General features: G+C 40.7%; 1 protein-coding gene across 2 annotated transcripts in view; it reads right to left on the bottom strand.

The window, feature by feature from the left end:
• Positions 1-2,772: 2,772 nt before the first annotated feature.
• MACROD1 (mono-ADP ribosylhydrolase 1) overlaps positions 2,773-18,298 on the bottom strand; it is a 561,289-nt gene continuing 545,763 nt past the window's right edge. Inside the window, exons 7-11 of one of the 2 annotated variants that reach the window (XM_069968253.1) lie at positions 15,412-15,442; positions 15,252-15,325; positions 12,764-12,845; positions 8,181-8,211; positions 2,773-2,988 (exon numbers count right to left, since the gene is read on the bottom strand). In XM_069968253.1, the coding sequence (XP_069824354.1) occupies positions 8,207-8,211; positions 12,764-12,845; positions 15,252-15,325; positions 15,412-15,442 (192 nt within the window). In that variant the 3' untranslated portion in view covers positions 2,773-2,988; positions 8,181-8,206. The remainder of the gene's footprint in view (positions 2,989-8,180; positions 8,212-12,763; positions 12,846-15,251; positions 15,326-15,411; positions 15,443-18,298) is intronic. The other variant, XM_069968252.1, reaches the window with a different exon arrangement.

Genomic DNA, 18,298 nt, shown 5'->3' on the forward strand with positions numbered 1-18,298 from the left:
TCTCAGTTCACACAATGGAGGCTGCACACTCCATTGTGCGCAGCAAGGAATTCAGTATCGGAAGGGTATCGGAATTTAGAGTCAGTGAAGATCATCCAGCCGGTACTGCAGTACTGTCCCGGGATGATCTTCTCAGACAGCGGCAGTTCCATGACCCGGCCGGGCCACGGAACGGCCGGTGTCTTACAATGTGGGGAAACAGCTTTCATTTTTATGGTCATCAAATGTGAAAACTCATCAATAACTGAAATGATAGAAATGCTGTGAATGATGCTGATGTCCCATTTGTCAAGAAAGTCTTAGGTAACCAAGTCTGCAATGGAACGTCAACTGGCACACCACACAAATATCTGCACATCCTGGGCGGCAGATTTTAAATAAAGCAGCACAAGGGGGACATTTCTACAAATGGTGCCTTGGATTATGAGCATAATTCATTCCGGGACCGTGCTTGTAATCCAAATTCACTCTTAAACCAAAGCAAATTTTCCCATAAGAAATCATTGAAATGCAGACAATTGGTTCCACACCCCAAAATAATGATTTTAGATTCTGAATAACATTTAGAACAGATTAAATAAACATTTATAAACAGCTGAATATGTGATATTAGGGATCCTGTGCGGCGCCGCAAAGAACTGACATGTCATTGAAACCGTAGGAAACCCTGTCAGTTCACACAATGAAGCAAGCGGCTCTGGCCACTTGCTTCATTGTGAGCTGCGGGAGGAAAGATCACCCGGTCGGAATGATCTGGGCAGAGACCGGCCGTTCCGTGTCCCGGCTGGGCCACGGAATGGCCGGTCTCATACGTAGTGTGAACATAGCCTAACAAACAGCATGTGGTGTATAATGTAACTGCATAAACCTGCAAAAACAGCAGCAGTTTGTAGATACAGGATGGAGATGCAGATCCCCATAATGCAGTAGCGTAGAACAACAGGCTGGAATAGAGAAGCAGGGCTGCTGTCAGAGGTCTGTGTGGTCACATGACAGCAATGGGGAAGGGGTGTGAGTTCAGCCTGGACCAATCAGGACTGACAGAGACTGCAGGGAGCATGAAGGAAGGACATATGTGGGCACATACATGCAGCACTCACTGTCCGGGGAGAGAGAGGTTACAGCCATGGAGAGATTACCTCCACAGTCCTGTCCTCTGATGCAAGCCCCAGCCTGAAGTGGATCTGCTATGATTTGGAAGGTGAGGAAGACTTCCTGGGTTTAGAGTACAGGGCTGTAGACCAGGCTGTGCAGACCATGCCCCTCCTCCACTCGCGCTCCTACCCAGTACAGGGAGCTCTTAAATCAAAGCAATGCTCTTAAACCAAGTCACAATTTTGAAAAACTGTGAGCTCTTAAACCAAAACGCTCTTAAACCAAGTTACTCTTAAACCAAGGTACCACTGTACTTTGTTGCATATCCTCTCTGTGCGATTATACCCTAAGCATCAATTCACATGTATAGCAGATTTGTTGCAAAAATTGCAGCTGCTTTATTTAATGGGGTCTGCAGAAATCAGTGGCAGAAATGTATGCAACAAATCTGCTGCATGTGCATCAGCACAGAAAAAATAACCCTGAAAAATGGTGTTGACTAGGGGTCCACAAACAGCTTTTTTTCTGTTTTTGTTGTGTTTTTTTTTTTTTAAACTAAAGTTAGAAATGGATGCAGCAGGAAGGAAAAGTCTAACACTGTATTTTATATTTCCCATTCCTTTTGAATCCACCTCCATCTTGGCCCCTTTTTCATAGACTGATTATTGCTTGGGAATGCTTATTTAGCCAATAATAAGCCCACGTAAAAGTGCCAGAGATCAGCCAACAAGTGAGCATTAGCTAATTTTGATGTTTTGTGGGGCCCTTTTTAGCTTAAAGGGCCTTCAAACTTAAAAAAAAAAAAAGCCCAAAAGAGCAGTGTGAAGCCACCCTTAGGGGGAGACCAGGATTAGAAAAACACAGTTGCTTTTTTATCTAAGGTTCTAGCTCTTATTTTGGCTTAATTTCACTGAAATGAATGATGCAGGGCAACAATATTACACACAACCTATGGCTAAGGCTGCATTCACGTCTGCAAATTTTGCAGACCTAGGTAGGTGAATTCCTGTCCTGGACTGTTTCCTGGCCCAGAATGATGTATCAATATTATGCTGGCAGCAAGGAAAATGTCACTGTAGTGACACAACTGTGCAGGCTCTGTCATTACAGTGTCGTGGAGAATTAAACATGATACATCATGCCGGGCAGGGAAACCATCACAGACAGGCATTCAAAATTTGCTGACGTATGAATGCAGCTTAAGTGTGGCACTGTTTTAGAAGCAAATCATTGTGCTTTTCTAAATCTGGACCTGGTGTTTCCGAAGAATGTGCATATTAAATTTTGCACTTCTTTTTATGTTGTTTTATTGCATTGTATTTCCTTAAAGGGTACCTATCATTTGGAGTGGGTGGCAGGATACATCGCAAAAATCCTGCCGGTGGGCTGTCCATTCGGGCACGCGGAAGAGACCGGGTTCGGCCTTTGGCTGCATACATTTACAATGAAGGCAAATGCCAAACCGGACGAAATTCGTCTAGTGTGTGCGCATGAACGGACAGCTCGCTGGCAGGATTTTTGCGGTGTATCCTGCTGCCCGTTCCAAATAGGTACCCTTTAATGATGTAATGCTCTCCGTCCCATATATTGGTAGCTCTGCCTTAAATTCTCATGCTAAATCTTCTCTCTTTGTAAGTGGTTGTCTCAGATTAATGGAAAAGCAGATCAATAGGTGGTTTTAAGCTCAGCTTTTAATGAAATGATTAGGGCAGCACTTCCTCCTTTTATCCATTCTGTTGCCTTGTGTTTGGGGTAAATAATCACACTATTAATCCATTGATCTCATTGATATTACAGGAAAACAAAGGCAAAGACAACAGAGAGAAGGAAGTCTTCTACAGAGGCTCAGTCTCCACACACAAGCTTATAGTTTACAGGACACATCCGTTGGGTCTGTAAAGGAAGGGGAAAAAAAAGATTAAAGCATGATATAATATTACTGTAATAAAGTCTACTGAACTTCTTCAGATATTTCTACTCAACATCAGAATATCTCAACCCGCATGACATGTGTCAGTCCCAGGTCCTGGCTGGGTTGAGCTTCCTGCTTTAATTTCAACATGCAGGGAGCCAATAATGGGTGGTACTTGCTGAGTCAACAATTCAAGTATTGCAGTTTTACAATATCTATATTATAACTATTTCTATCCATTTGCAGTTTGCTGATGTACTATGTTGTGTTTGTTTCTCATTTTTAGACATGGCAGCATGCACCTGCATAGCGATAATAGTTCTATTAGAGATGCTGGACAATTATTTGTTTTTCTGCTTTGAGAATTTTGTTAACCTACAAATGTCTAGATTGTATTTAAAGGATTATTCTCAGCTGTCAAACTTACCCATCCTCATGTTCCTGGCCTGCTTTTACTTCCTGGCTGTTCTGGCCATCAGTACTGTACTTCTCTGCTCTGCACTCTGCTGTGCTGTATTGGGCTCTGCTATGCCATGTCCCATCCTGACATCTCCATTGTGCTCCTTGACCCCCCTCCTCTCTTTAGAGCATGAGGGAATGAGTCATCAGCCCAACAACTGCTGATAACACAGATATTTGGTTGGGGACCTTCACATTCAGGGAGCAGGGAGACAGTGCTAAACAGGTTCTCAAGAACCAATTGCAAAGTTTCTTAACTTTTAATAACCTACTGTTTTAGCTATAGTTGTTGTGATGAGAACACAAAGAAAAGTTGTTAATCTTCCCATTACAGTTTTTCTCTGTCTGGTCCATTTCTAGTTTTGACTAAAATGCTGACTGAAATACAATGTTTAAAAAGCCTTATGGGACAGACATGGTATCCCAGATGAATAGAGTACCTCAGATACCACTGATATTCATTGTATCATCTAGCCACCTTACAGATGTGAACAGAACCTGTCAAGATGAAATTGTCTACAATAAAGGATCAACCCCATTTTGATTTGTTTGCATCTGTATTTATGTCTGAGCTAAGTCTTTGCCTTGTAACCAACTGTAAGGAATGAGTATGTCTAGGGCCTTCCATAGATGAAATTGTGACACTGACAAACTATTAGGTAGGAAAAATCAATATAGAAGGGAATGCAGATGAAACATTCATACATTTTGTCCATACTCAGTTGTCTATTTTTGTACACTCATGTGAATAAAGCATTATAGTGCGTTTTTCAAAAGTCTTGCTACATTTTTCTTCCCAGAGCATTTTTTTTTCCAATTTGATTGTCATAGAATGCAGTACTGACATGCTGCGTCCATGAAAAAAGTCTTAAAAAAGTAGTTGCTTCCAGACAGGAGGAATTCAGAATGTATTATACTTGATAAATAATGTTCATTATGGATTCTGAAAATTTAGAATTCTCTGGAGGACGGATGGCGCAGAAATCTACACCTGTTCCTTAGCAGGTGTAGATTTCCACTATAATCTGCCATATCGCTATCCATAGGATAGGGAATAGCAAGCTGAACAGTGGGTGTCTGGCTGCTGGGACTCTCATTCATCACAAGATTCTGGAGGTCCCTTGTCCCCCAGGTCAGTGGGGGCAGTATATATGGGACCTCTGAATATTGCCAGGCACTGTACATTGTAGTTGAGTACATTGACCTGGGGGGCAGCAGTGTGTTTGAGTTTTTATATACCTATTATAAAAATCATTAATAAATTTGATTCACCAAGAAATACATTAATGTCCATACTTTGAGACATTAAATTAAACATCCTGTAACCTTTATTTTTTACTATTTTCTACCAAAGTCTTGAGCAAATAGTCGATCTTTTATGTGTACACCATAAGGCATGCATTCAACAGCGAGCACACACCTAATGCATACAGAAAAAGACAGGTGATCTATAAAAGCACAAAGCCACACAGTGTGCCTAAGAAGTTTATACCAAGAAAATACAAAACCTATTTAGTAGTTATACATTGCTAGTAGACAATTCACTCAAAATTAAATTAGTGTTTTCAAACAATCAGTTCCTCACCCCATCCACATGTAAGAAGCATTGAGGACTGCAATGCACAGGTGCACTATTATTTCTACAATGTTCTCCAGAATCAAGTATTAAGTACAAACGATCTTTTTTTTCAGTACAATTAGGTTGTCACTCTCAATTCACCATATCACAGTGCTGTAGCTTAGAGCATGCCATGCTTTCTACACTTTCCTGTACGGCCAATTGGGCAAGTTAAAGGAGAGCATTCTACCAATAAACTTCTCATCCCAGCAGAATGTTTCAATGCCCATAAATACAGAGACTATTTTTTATTTTTTTAAAGGACCTGTCTGTTTTAGAAAATACAAACAATGCCCATGAAATAATAATTCTGGATCATCCTTTTCTAATCTGATGTGCCATTACTCTGTTTTACTTCCTAGAGATCTATGAGTGAATAACCAACTGGATGTATGTCCCTAGATAATCTGTCAGTTCTGATTGGATTATTGGTAACACCTAGTCAATTATTCAGTCATGGATTTCTCATACCTCCCAAGTGTCCCTCTTTTGGAGAGACAGTCCCTACTTTTGACCCATGTCACTCTGTCCCTCTTTGCCCCTTACATGTCCCTCTTTTTGACCTAGGAATTAGATTCATATTAACAAGACTTTTATGTTCTAGAAAGTGTCTGGTTTTTTTACTGTATAATAGACCCAAACGTGCACATTATTCTATCATGTGTTGAAAGTTGGATCCTAAAAATTGTTATATTCAGAGGACACATCATTTCACACATACAGTTCATATGGCCCCCTCTGTAGGTGTTCTGGATCCATGCTACAACAAATGATTAAGCCATTGTGCGTCCTTGTCACCTATGTGACAGTGGGTTCCTGCAAATAAGGAACTGAGTTACTGAAACACATTTGTAATCCGGTTTGCGGTTCTGTAATTACAGACAGGGTTACTGATGTGTGAATGGGACCTAAGGATACAGGATCTGCTGCAGATTTGCAGATCTCAATGTAACTAAATGCATCAATCTGCAGCAGATCCTGGATGTGTGAATGTAACCTTGAATTGAAAATGATAGAAATGTCATTTTCCTAGAGTGAACCACAAGTGTTCCTTTTTTGGCCGTTCAAAAAGTTGGGAGGTATGGAATTCTAATATTCATAATAACAGAGAACTGGCACAACACAGATCATCAAGCTTTGTTATAACACAGGCCTTGTATGAATTTGCTACAACAGACAGGCCAGGACTGGTGACAGATGCTTTTTAAAGCCAATGTACCACAAAGTACATCACTTTACATGAATAGACCAGCACCAGCATGGGGATGCCACTGCAGCTGTCCTATTTTTAACCCCCACCCGGTTTCCATGTTTATTCCCGAGCATCGTCCGGGCATGAAGCATTTGGGGTGGGCCTGCTGGCCCCCAGTGTGATGATCTCCGATCCCCTCTTGACTGAGCAGTGTCACAGAGGGGAAGGTTTTATTACACTGGCCTGTTTACGGATGGGGCCAGGAAACTGAAAAAAAGCTGTAGATCAAGAGTTACATAAATTGCCTTAAAATATTGATACAGGGATACAGAAGGAAAACCTTCACTGATGCTAAAAAAAAAAGTAAAGTGCGTGCAAGTATATTTTATAATAAAATCCGGGATATTATAATGAATTTAAGGCTGGGTTCACACTATGTATATTTCAGTCAGTATTGTGGTCCTCATATTGCAACCAAAACCAAGAGTGGATTAAAAACACAGAAAGGATCTGTTCACACAATGTTGAAATTAAGTGGATGGCCGCCATATAACAGTAAATAGCTGCCATTATTTCAATACAACAGCCGTTGTTTTAAAATGACAGCAAATATTTGCCATTACATGGCAGCCATCCACTCAATTTCAACATTGTGTGAACAGAGCCTTTCTGTGTTTTCAATCCACTCCTGGTTTTGGTTGCAATATGAGGACCACAATACTGACTGAAATATATGTAGTGTGAACCCAGCCTTAGGCTGGGTTCACACTATGTATATTTGAGGCTGTATGTTTGAGGCTGTATAGCAACCAAAACCAGGAGTGGATTGAAAACACAGAAAGGCTCTGTTCACATAATGTTGTAATTGAGTGGATGGCCATCATTTAATGGCAAATATTTGCTGTTTTTTTAAAACAACGGCTGTGGTATTGAAATAATGGCCGTTATTTACTGTTATATGGCGGCCATCCACTCAATTTCAACCATGTGTGAACAGATCCTTTCTGTGTTTTCAATCCACTCCTGGTTTTGGTTGCTATGAGGACCTGACATGAGGACCAAATACAGCCTCAAATATACATAGTGTGAACCCAGCCCCCAGGTGTACGGTGTGTACTGTAATGAATTTCAGGGGATACTATGTTATAATATAAAATAAAATACCTTTTTGTAAAACATTAAAAACAGCTACGTGTTTCTGGATCAGTACCAAAAAGTGCCTCATACAGATATACTTACAACCCTGATAGAAAAAGCCAGGGGAAATGAAATCACTTAGAAACGCTGTTTTTCATGTTTTAAATAAATGCATTTTAGGTTATAGCAGTGTATAAAATAAGGGTGCAAAAATATTCAACTTTACGAGCCCTACACGTTTGACTATATGAGATTAAATGGGTATACCATGTCAAAAGACCCTAATAAGCTTCAGAAGGAAAGTGGGAAAAAAGGGGATAGAGTGCGAGTTCAACTGCTTACAAGGTTAACCTAGAATTTTCCTATACCGTGAGGAAAAGATTTGGAAAATGTAGACAGTGAGGTGTAGGTCCTCTAGTTAGAGATGCAGGTAATCTTATTTACCTGCATCTCTAACTAGAGGACCTACACCTCACTGTCTACATTTTCAGAAGAAAAGTGTTTCAATAAGAAGCTGAAGATGAGAACAAGGGGTCACAATCTGAGGTTAGTTAGGAAAAGATCAGAAGTAACATGAGAAAAGAGAAGATACAACATATAAAATAGAAGATATATGATGCCAAAACATATTCAAAAGTATACAAAATATTAACCTATATAATACACATCTACACACAAAGCATTTAATATTTGATCAGATGTTAGATGCATTCAGAACACACATTACAGTGTGTTAGCGGTCTCTTATCTACACACAGCTCTCTTACCCCGCACATAGAGGGTCCCTTCTGAGCTACTCTGGAAAAGCAAAGAGAGTTAGAACCTGAGCAAACCAAATATGTTCCCATTGCCACCCTTACAAATACCTTCATGCCTTTCGTATACTAGTCTGCTAAACATATATCTGCTCCCTCTAAAGTCCCCCAGGATGCAGGGAGCTTGGCTGTCTGCTCATCAGTCCTCACCACTTGGTCTTCTGCTCATTTCCAGGATGTAGTGTGTGGCAGTGCACTGAATATTTTTTTTACTCTTTGGTTTGGTCTGCGGTTCTGATTAGATGTCTGGAGTCTGGCTAATTTAGTGGACAGGTGTGGATTAATTTGGGGGCCTGGTCTGCAGTCTGAATTTATTTAGGCGTTTGGTTTGTGCAGAATTTTTTTCCCTGGGTAAGCAGGTATCCTCTGTGTGAACTGCATGTGGATAAACCTAAACTATAGTTAGAATATTAACAAAATGGTCTTGGCATGGAGGTATTCCTTGTTTTGAAAATATATGCATATTACTGTAGACTACCATATAGAAATATTTTGTAGGTATTTTTAACTGTACAATTGAGAAGCTCCTCCGTCCTATTGCACGGAGTGACGGCCAACAGACCATTGTTATTGTTCACAAATTTTTCAACATGTTGAAAGACAAGGATCAGCTGACATTGTGCATGTCGGCTGATCGTTGCCCTTTAACAGTGGCCATTACGGCAAATAATCGCTTGGTCTAATAGGGCCTTGAGAGAGTATAGACTAGAGCCGTGCAGTAAAGCGAGCGGGCAAGTCCTTGTGGTGTTGTGTATTTTTTCAATATGGTGGCTTCGGATGTGGCTTAGAAGGCAGGAGCAGCCACAAAGTTGGGGGGGAGTTGGTAAGCAGGGGTAAGGGGGGGAGGGGCCTAATTGACAGCTCTGCTCAGGGGGCCCAAAATGCTGTGCAGACGGCCCTGTGTCAATCCATGTTCATTTTTGATGAACCTCTCACATAGTCAACTCCACCCCACCCTTGACAAAAGCATATGATTAAAAATGCAGTGTATACATGGACTCACACTTCATACATGTAGACTGAAAGGTCCTCCCAAACATGATAGGAACAAAAGAATTAAATAATGAACCCACTATACAGGAATTAGGATAATTAAAATATGGCAAATATTGTCTTTCTCTAAAAGTTACCTTTGCTATGTTATAACTTAAAACACATATTAGGCATATCAATCACGCAAAGCCCCACAACTAAAATTCTATCTATTTTGGGGGGTTTTCTGATGACATTTCCATCCGAATTATGTCAGTGGTGCCCCCCAACCACCAACATTAACAGTAAAGAATTCTGGTACAGGATTTTAATAATATTTATGAAAAATTGTATCTCCCCATTATAATCAGTGGCAGGCACCATTCTTTCTCAACATTGGGTGGCTATGGGGGATGGTTTGCTTTCTAACACTCTCATCATTTGATTCTCTATTGAATCTTTTAAGGCTTTCAATCTTGTGGCAGTCTGTATAAAGTAGGCTGATGAAAGGAAAAGATAAATTCATATTTTACACAAGAAGCTGCCACTACTTCTGTCCCCGCTAGCAGTTTTGTTGATATACTTTCTCATTTATTATTGAAATCAAAATCATACTGTTTCTTCCAGTGAATGGCAGCTATGAATGCTGCACCGTCTATTTAACTCCTGAAAAGAATCAACTTTGCCGATGCTGCCGATTCTTAATTTTAATTAATTTACTGTCCCTTTTGCCTTAGAAAAAAAAAATCAAAAGAATCGTTCCTGGGTTTTACTAATATGTGATGAATTAATTCAATTATGAGGAAATGCTGGACTGTGTATTCTTGAGTTTGCAGTTCTATTTCTTCCTGTATTTATATGCAGGCAGAAGCCAGGTGGGAATTGCAGCAGTATAATGAAGTGCACATAAGGAGAGGGAGTCATAGCAGCAAGAAGGAACACAAATCCCTGGAAACATAGTCTCACAACACACGGCTACCAAGATCTCCCCGAGAGCAGGTGTCCTGACTCTTCCTTAGTATATTTCCTGCCTCCGTAAAGTTCACTATTATTATTTATTTTCCCTTCTTATAATCACTTTTAACCATTTAAGTGTAATTAGACAAGCCATATTTCATTACCCAGGACGATTATCTGCCCAATCAGGCAGAATGGGGCAGATATCGCCTGTGTAATAAAGACAACCATCAACAGAGAAACTGATCTTCGTCTGATCGTTGTCTTGCAGCATGGTAAAAATCATCGGCCGCCGACCCCACATCACTCCATGAAATAGAAGGTCAGCAGCTGATGAAACACTATATAAAAGTAATACTTACCTGTCCACGCTCCCTGTTGTACTTCTGGCTTTTCCACGCTCACCGCAGCCGCTGCTTAGCCAATCACTGGCCGCTGGCCTGTCTCAGTCAGTGATTGGCTGAGCGGCCTGTCACTGCAGAGATGTGTTGGTGGCAGTTGCGATGATCAGGGAGAAGCCAGGAGGACATTGTTCACGATCAACGAACAGTGTAAGGGTGCGTTCACACCTACAGGATCTGCAGCAGATTTGATGCTGTGTTCAGTTATTTAAATGAAATCTGCTGCAGAAAATCAGCTGCAGATCCTGTAGGTGTGAACGCACCATAAGGGTCCATTTACAGAGAAAGATTATCTGACAGATTATCTGCCAAAGATTTAAAGCCAAAGCCAGGAATGGATTTAAAAAGAGGAGAAATCTCAGAAAATCTCAGAAATGGATTTAAAAAGAGGAGAAATCTGTTTATAGTCTGTTTCTGGCTTTGGCTTCAAATCTTTGGCAAATAACATGTCAGATAATCTTTCTGTGTAAATGGACCCTTATACTGGGTGAGCGACCACCAATCTAGCAGATTGGCGCTCGCTTTACAGCTAATGTCGCACTTTTTTTTTCCTCTTTCTTTTTTGTGTTTCAGACACTGAGGACTACATCAATTGCTAGCAAATCCCTGCTGTTTTGTTTTATGTTTTACTCACTTTACGAGCTTGGTAGTGGAAGCAGTCAGACAGCATTCATTACTAAGCTGAAGCTTAATGTTTGGCCATAAAATGGTTAACCCTAACCCCCACATTACCCACTGCTACTGATCCTAGTGGGAAGAGGTGGTTTCCATCAGTTTCGGAGCATCAAAAAATAGACTCCTTGTCTGAAGTGGTTGCAGGTTAGTATTATTAGACTAGGAAGGGCCATAATAAATGGCCCTGCTGCTACTGTTTGGGTTTTTACCTGTCTGGAGGGGGGTCCTACACACTATTTTTTTAATTTTTTTTATTAAAGCATTAATTTATTTTTTAAAAGTCAGGTGAAAAAACTAAACAGCAGCAGCCAGTGCTAACTTGCTGACAAACAGAAATTTCAATATATGGGTTAAATAAAAGATAACTAGTCTTGGAGCTGGGGCAACAGAGTCAACAAACTAACAGCCATATTTTTCCCGGACTGAGCACAGGTCTTTAAGTAAATACTTGTATTCTTCATGCTATAGCGTAAATTCTTAGACCCTGCATTGTGCTAATCCTGTTATTCCAACTAAATTGTATAAATAGACAATTTGTCAATGGAACTTTTGTAACTCTGACTGGATAGTGTAAGGGGCGTATTACACAACTTGATGACTTGATGCAAGCGAGCGCTGGACTACTAGATCGGCGCTTGCTAACTGAGCCCATATATGGCTTGATAATTGTACGGCAAGGGTTAGTGATGTCTGTGCAGCCCTTGGCTAATAAGTGTAAAATAATAATTGTATACATACCTCTCCACGCTCCATGATGTCCTGCTAGCGTTGGCCAGCTCACCGCAGTGTCCCCTGAAGTCACAGGATGCTCAGCCAATCACTGGGACAGTGCCAGTACCTACAGGGGAAACCTGGCTACTGGGGAATTTACATATGAGATCTGTATAATTGGGGAAACATATGGGGAACCCCTACTTCTTTGGTGAAACTACACAGATATTTGTACTTGACTGAGATTTGTAATTTACTTCTATTAAAAAATCTTCCTAGCAAGTCTTTCACTAATTATCAGCTGCTGTAATGTATAGACATAGATATGCAGGACATACAGCAGCTAATAAATGCTGACAGACTTTAGATTTTTAAATAGAAGTAAACTACAAATCTCTGTCACTTTCTGACACCAGTCGATTTGGAAGAAAAAAAAATTGCTGGAGTTGCCCTTTAATGTTGACAGCACATATTTATTGGCTGGCTGGGGGGCAAATTAGCTAGACACTGCCTTGTCCCTTCAGACACCATTCTGATGCCTCCCAGTCCTCACTCATCACTGCTGGTGGGTGGTTGCCTCAGCTCCTGCTGTGATGAATAGGAAGTCGCATTGATTAGTGGGTACCAGGGGCAGCTGTGGGGGATCAGGGCAGGTGAGTAATTCTTCTTTTTTAATTTTACACCATCCTTAGCCACATGTAGATATAAAAAAATGTTATATCCCTGGACAACGATTCCCACAGCTGCCACTGGACTATGACAGCTATCTTTTTCTTATTTAAGAACTGAATACATCATAGCAAGCTTCCATTTACTCACCAAAGGGAAAATATTCTGGTAGTTTCTTGAGGTAAATCTCTTCATCTTTCTCCAGGAAGACACAGATTATAACACGGTCAAACTAAGAATCAAAACAGAGACTTTAGCACTTTTTTTTATATATATATTTAACTGGCATAATAGAGACACAGGCTGAAAAAAAGTCATTTAGTGGACATGAAGAGAGAAATGTGTGGAACAAAGTGGCTGAGACCCAAGAGGGACAAAGATTATTGCTCCACTGATCAAGAGGATGCTAAGAGGAGGTCTGAGTAGACATCAAAGGCTTCGGAACAAAAGGAGGGAGCAGAGTTATTAGATATGTAAATCAAGGTGGAATAACACATATGGTAGAGGAAAGATCAGCTGATGGTTCTGCAAATTTCCCAATAACCTTTTAGACATGGTTTTGTTAATGCATTTATATCTAAAATCTGAATACACTATTGAAAAGAAAGATGATCTAATTTAATGTGTACATGACATGCTTAATACACAAGACCAGAGACCAGGATGCTGACTGTAGAGTTGTATAGTGATGAGTGTGCAGAAGGCTAAGAATGCCTGGTCTCCTTGACTCCTTGACTGTGTGTAAGTATTAACAAAATACCTTTGCTACAGGGTGTTTTCCCTTCATAAATACTAGGGGGCAGTCTGATTGCTGCAGGTATTTTGTGGGCATTACATGGAAAGTATTACTGGCTGAAGGCAATATCTGCAAAGAAAAGCTTTAATGACTGTATGGGCAGAATGAAAAGTCTGAGAAAAGGGAACAACTCCGATCGGAGTAATTGTGTATTCTGCCTGTGACTGTGTCTGAATATTTGCTCCTGTTTGATCTATAATGCGGAATGTAATTTAACCCTTTAGGACACAACCCTTTTTTAGCATTTCGCTCTTTCTCATCTTTTTAAGCGCTTTTTCCATTGACAGAGCCTTTATAAGGGCTTATTTTTTAAAGGTCAATGGTGTGTTATAGGCCCGTTTCACCCCTCCGCAATATACGGACACTCTGTGTCACAACAGTAGTGCAAATATTTAAACAGTTTCCAAGCTCCCAGCATCATTATTAATGATGATTTTAGGAGCTACGAAAACTGGCCTGTAGTATACTGTCAGTACATAGTCCATGTATTGCAGATGTGTGTCTGGGCCCTTAATCGCACCCTTCATTTTGCTATACGATGTACTGAAAAACAAACGCAAAATATATTTGTATGATGAAACTGGAAAGCTTTTTGGAGGTTGTATTTGGCACTATCTTTATTCTGTGGGACAATATATTTTAAGCAATATCCAATTGATATTTGAACCCCCTTCTCCCCCCTCCCTTCCAAGATGGCTTATGTAAACAGCATCCCTGGCAGGCTGTTTCTGCTTTCTGGGATGCCAGGAGGGTTATTCTGAGGTGAAATTGTTGGATATCTCACTGTGATGAACCTTTCCAAGCATCACAGAGTGCAGAGACAGACAGCCAGGGAATCACTGTTTACATGAGCTAGAGCTGGTTGAGAATCGGAGAGTGGGATGCTTGTGCTTGTGATCCAGAAACTGACAGCCCGGATTCATGCACATCTACAGTATGCTGGCAGTTTTCATGGCTAGGCAAACAATACAGGGTTGATTAGTGCAGCCCGGCAGCTCAATTTGTTGTCATGTGTAAAGGAACAGCAAATGAGTGACAATCTAGCTGATCAGCACTCATTTGTGTCCTTGCACGGCCCCATGTTGGGCTGTGTAAAAAGACCCTTAAGTCTCCTTCACACCCCATGCTATCTACCATCTATCTTACAGGTGTCAAACTCAGGCCCTCCAGCTGTTACAAACCTACAATTTTCATCATACGTGGACAGCAAACCTAAAGCTTTGGCTGTCCAGGCATGATGGAAACTGTAGTTTTGCAACAGCTGGAGGGCCTGAGTCTGACACCCCTGATCTATCTAAAATTGATAACGCCAAGGGGTTAAAAAGTGTTATTCATCATAAGATAGCGTTTTATTTCTGTTCTATGCCCCTGATACCTTATACACCATTCTCCCCATGATCATGGTTCGGTATCATGGAGATCTCCAATATCATAACCTCTCAATGTTTGCCATGCAGGCTCTAAGTCTTATTCATATAAAAGCCAAAACCAAGTGATTGGCAATAATCAATAATATAACCTGATGAAGAAATGATAAATCATATGACCTGATAAAGAATACATTTTCATTTGTAGGGTTGTCACAAAGGAAATACGGAGGTTTTATTTTGAAAGAATGTGTTTCTATGGTAATATTCTTTGTGTAAATGGGTAACTGGTAATTGTTCCAATATTGAATTACTAGGACTTGTGTCTTCTGTGGACCATGCTTTGTTTGCACTTCCTTCACTGAAATCCATATCTCCATCTAAACATGTTTATCGCTGCCGTGATCTTGTCTATTCCATCTATTACCACTTTCCTCTTCTCTCTTTAGTATTTTTGTCTCACCATGGTTCTCACCTTGTCTTTTTTCTCCTCTAGATAGCTCCTAATAGTCCCCAGTGCCACTTCAGCGGCCTCCACAGCAGGGTATCCTGTGAAAACAATGGTTTTACTGCCAATAAACTCTTGTAAAATATAAAAGTACAAACAACAACATAAAAGAAGAAAGAATACTCACCAAAGACGCCAGTAGAAATGCATGGAAATGCCTATAAAACACATTGTCAATAAGTGTCATACGTACTAAAAATTCAGTACTATAATAAAATATTTTGCACATACATGTAATCCTGTATTAGTAACATTTTCCTGTCATCTTAAATGCATTTGTCAGATTTTGGTAATAAATGATTCATCAGCTAGTAGGACAATATCTGAATAACTACTTTTCCTGCAGTGGGGTTACAAGAAAAAAAAATTGCATTACAGGGTACGCATTATAATAGGTGGATGTCCAGTATTCTACCTTCTTAGCTGAGAGCTAAGATTGATTAGTATATGTTTTATGGGATTCTAGATGCGTTAATATATAGGTCCAGACAACATAGTTTACTGACAAAGACAAATTACAAAGTTACAAACACAACATATACTTGGCTATGAGTACAGATTATACCTGTACGGAGGGATGCTCGCTGTCGCATGGATATATAACACACACGCAGTTGGAAAGTGGTTTCTTCTGGACATGGCTATACAAGCAGCCACCATCTGCATAGGGGGCAAGTAGGAGATCACCGGGGATGCAACCTCCTAACCCCGCAGTGATCTTCATATCGGCCCTGGCTTCTGTATTACGAATAGAGCTGTGGGCATGGCACGAGACCCGCGGCTCTATTCATTCCAATGGAGGTGGGTGAGAGAGCCGAGTAGGCTCTTCCGGCTTACTCCGCTCTCTCCGGCACCTCCATGGGAATAAATACAGCTACAGGTCACGTGCCGTACCAGTGGCACTATTCATAACAGAAGGTTAGGAGGTTGGACCCTTCCAATGATGTATTAACTGTCCCCTAGCCTGTGGATAGGGGATAAGTTAATTTTTCTTGGAAGACCCCTTTAAGCATCTTATTCACAAAATGTGGTTCTGTAGCATATATTTTACTATTTTCTATTGACTTCTGGAGGGGAATATATGGCTTTTAAACATTTTTTACATACAGTGTAAAGATATTTGTATAAAAACAGTCCTATAAACCTTTTCAATAAACATATGCAACAGTGATGCAGCTTTACACATACAGTATAGGCTATTTTCACATACTGTCAAAATGACAGCCATTTTTATTAGATGGCCATCATTTAATGGAAAATAACAGACATTACTTGCCTTTAAATTTTTGCTGTCCAATAAGAACATATGTCATTTTGATGGTCTATGAACATAGCCATTCACTGGCTTAGTAACATAGTTATATACATAAAAGGCATGAAAAAGCTTTATGTACATGCAGTCCCTCCAGAGGGTGGTAACTAGAGATGAGCGAACCTCGAGCATGCTCGAGTCCATCCGAACCAGATCATTCGGCATTTGATTAGCGGTGGCTGCTGAAGTTGGATAAAGCCCTAAGGCTATGTAGAAAACATAGATACAGTCATTGGCTGTATCCATGTTTTCCAGACAACCTTAGAGCTTTATCCAACTTCAGCAGCCCCAGCTAATCAAATGCCGAATGATCGGGTTCGGATGGACTTGAGCATGCTCGAAGTTCGCTCATCTCTAGTGGTAACCCAACCCATGGGGTAGAAGCAAATTTTCTTTGTTTTAGGGAGAAAAATTCTTTCCTGACTCCAAGTCTGGCAATCAAAATAAACATCATATTGTCTGCTCTTCTGTTCAGGAGAACAGTGTCACGTGTTGCCAGGTCCTGGGGTCAGTTTGTAAGGCCTGGGGATTTGGAGATTCTACCGGAATAAGTAGTATTGTATAAGAATGTAGTTAATTAATATTAATGTTCTAAGTTGCAGAGTCAGGATATATACAATTACTGGGACATTGTGGACTCCTACAAGCATAACAGCATGCTGATATAGCATTTCTGATATTTCACACCGAAGAAAACTTACTACTCCACCCAGCTAGCTGCCTTACTAGCCTGCATTTCCAAGGTTTAAGGCAAGAAAACCATTCCCACAAAACAAATACACAGACATGAAATTTACTGTTATCCTGTAAGATTTAAAGGGGTATTCCACCCAAGAGATAAAAAATGAAATGCTCCCAAACCTTGATTGTCTTACTCACTATGCCCCCCTTGAGTATTTTGAGCTATCTTTCATCTTTCTTGCTGTGGCTGTTCCTGAGTTACAAGTTTTTCTAAAAGGCGGTCTATATCCAAGATGGCACTGGCCGGGAAACTACATTTCCCAGCATGCATTGCACCTCAGAGCCAACTGCCAAGTATCTGCCTCATCTTGTAGTATCTGCCCATCGCTGGCTCACATAGATGAGAGAGAAAGATGAAACAACTGTGTTTCCTTTCCCCTATACTGCTTAGGAAGTTTTTTTGTGGTGGGCGAGGTTACAGATGAGGTATCACAGCTTGCCTGGCAGCAGAAGAGACAGATCATGTGGTTTTGGTCTCAGAAGGAAGGTGAGTGAGGACAGAGTGAACCAGGAAGTGAGGATTTTCTGCTGCAGATAGTTTTGCTGTACTGTGAAAAAATCTATTCTCATATGGAAACTCCGAACGAAATTTGCTGCTGATGGATCTTTTAAAGGATTTTCACTAGAATATTACATTGAGCATTTACCATAGCAGACCACACTTATGAACAAGTTGAAGCAAATGTACCACAATGTACCTTGCTTTGGGTTTTATACTTTAACAGACCAGCGTCAGCACAGGGATGCTGGTGGTGCAGTACTTTCTTTAAACCAACAGTTTATTCCCAAACATTGGCCCACCCCAGAGCACTGGAATCAATGGAGCCGCGCCACAGAGGGGAGGGGATTTTGTCACACTGGGGGCCGGCAGGCCTGCCCTCAGTGCTTGGGGTTGTGTTGGTGCTCGGCAATAGACCAGTGCTGTGAGCGGCAACCAAGCGGCGGTTCAAAACAAGGACTG

This window comes from Dendropsophus ebraccatus, chromosome 4 (assembly GCF_027789765.1).
Source record: "Dendropsophus ebraccatus isolate aDenEbr1 chromosome 4, aDenEbr1.pat, whole genome shotgun sequence".
Classification (NCBI taxonomy): Eukaryota; Metazoa; Chordata; class Amphibia; order Anura; family Hylidae; genus Dendropsophus; species Dendropsophus ebraccatus.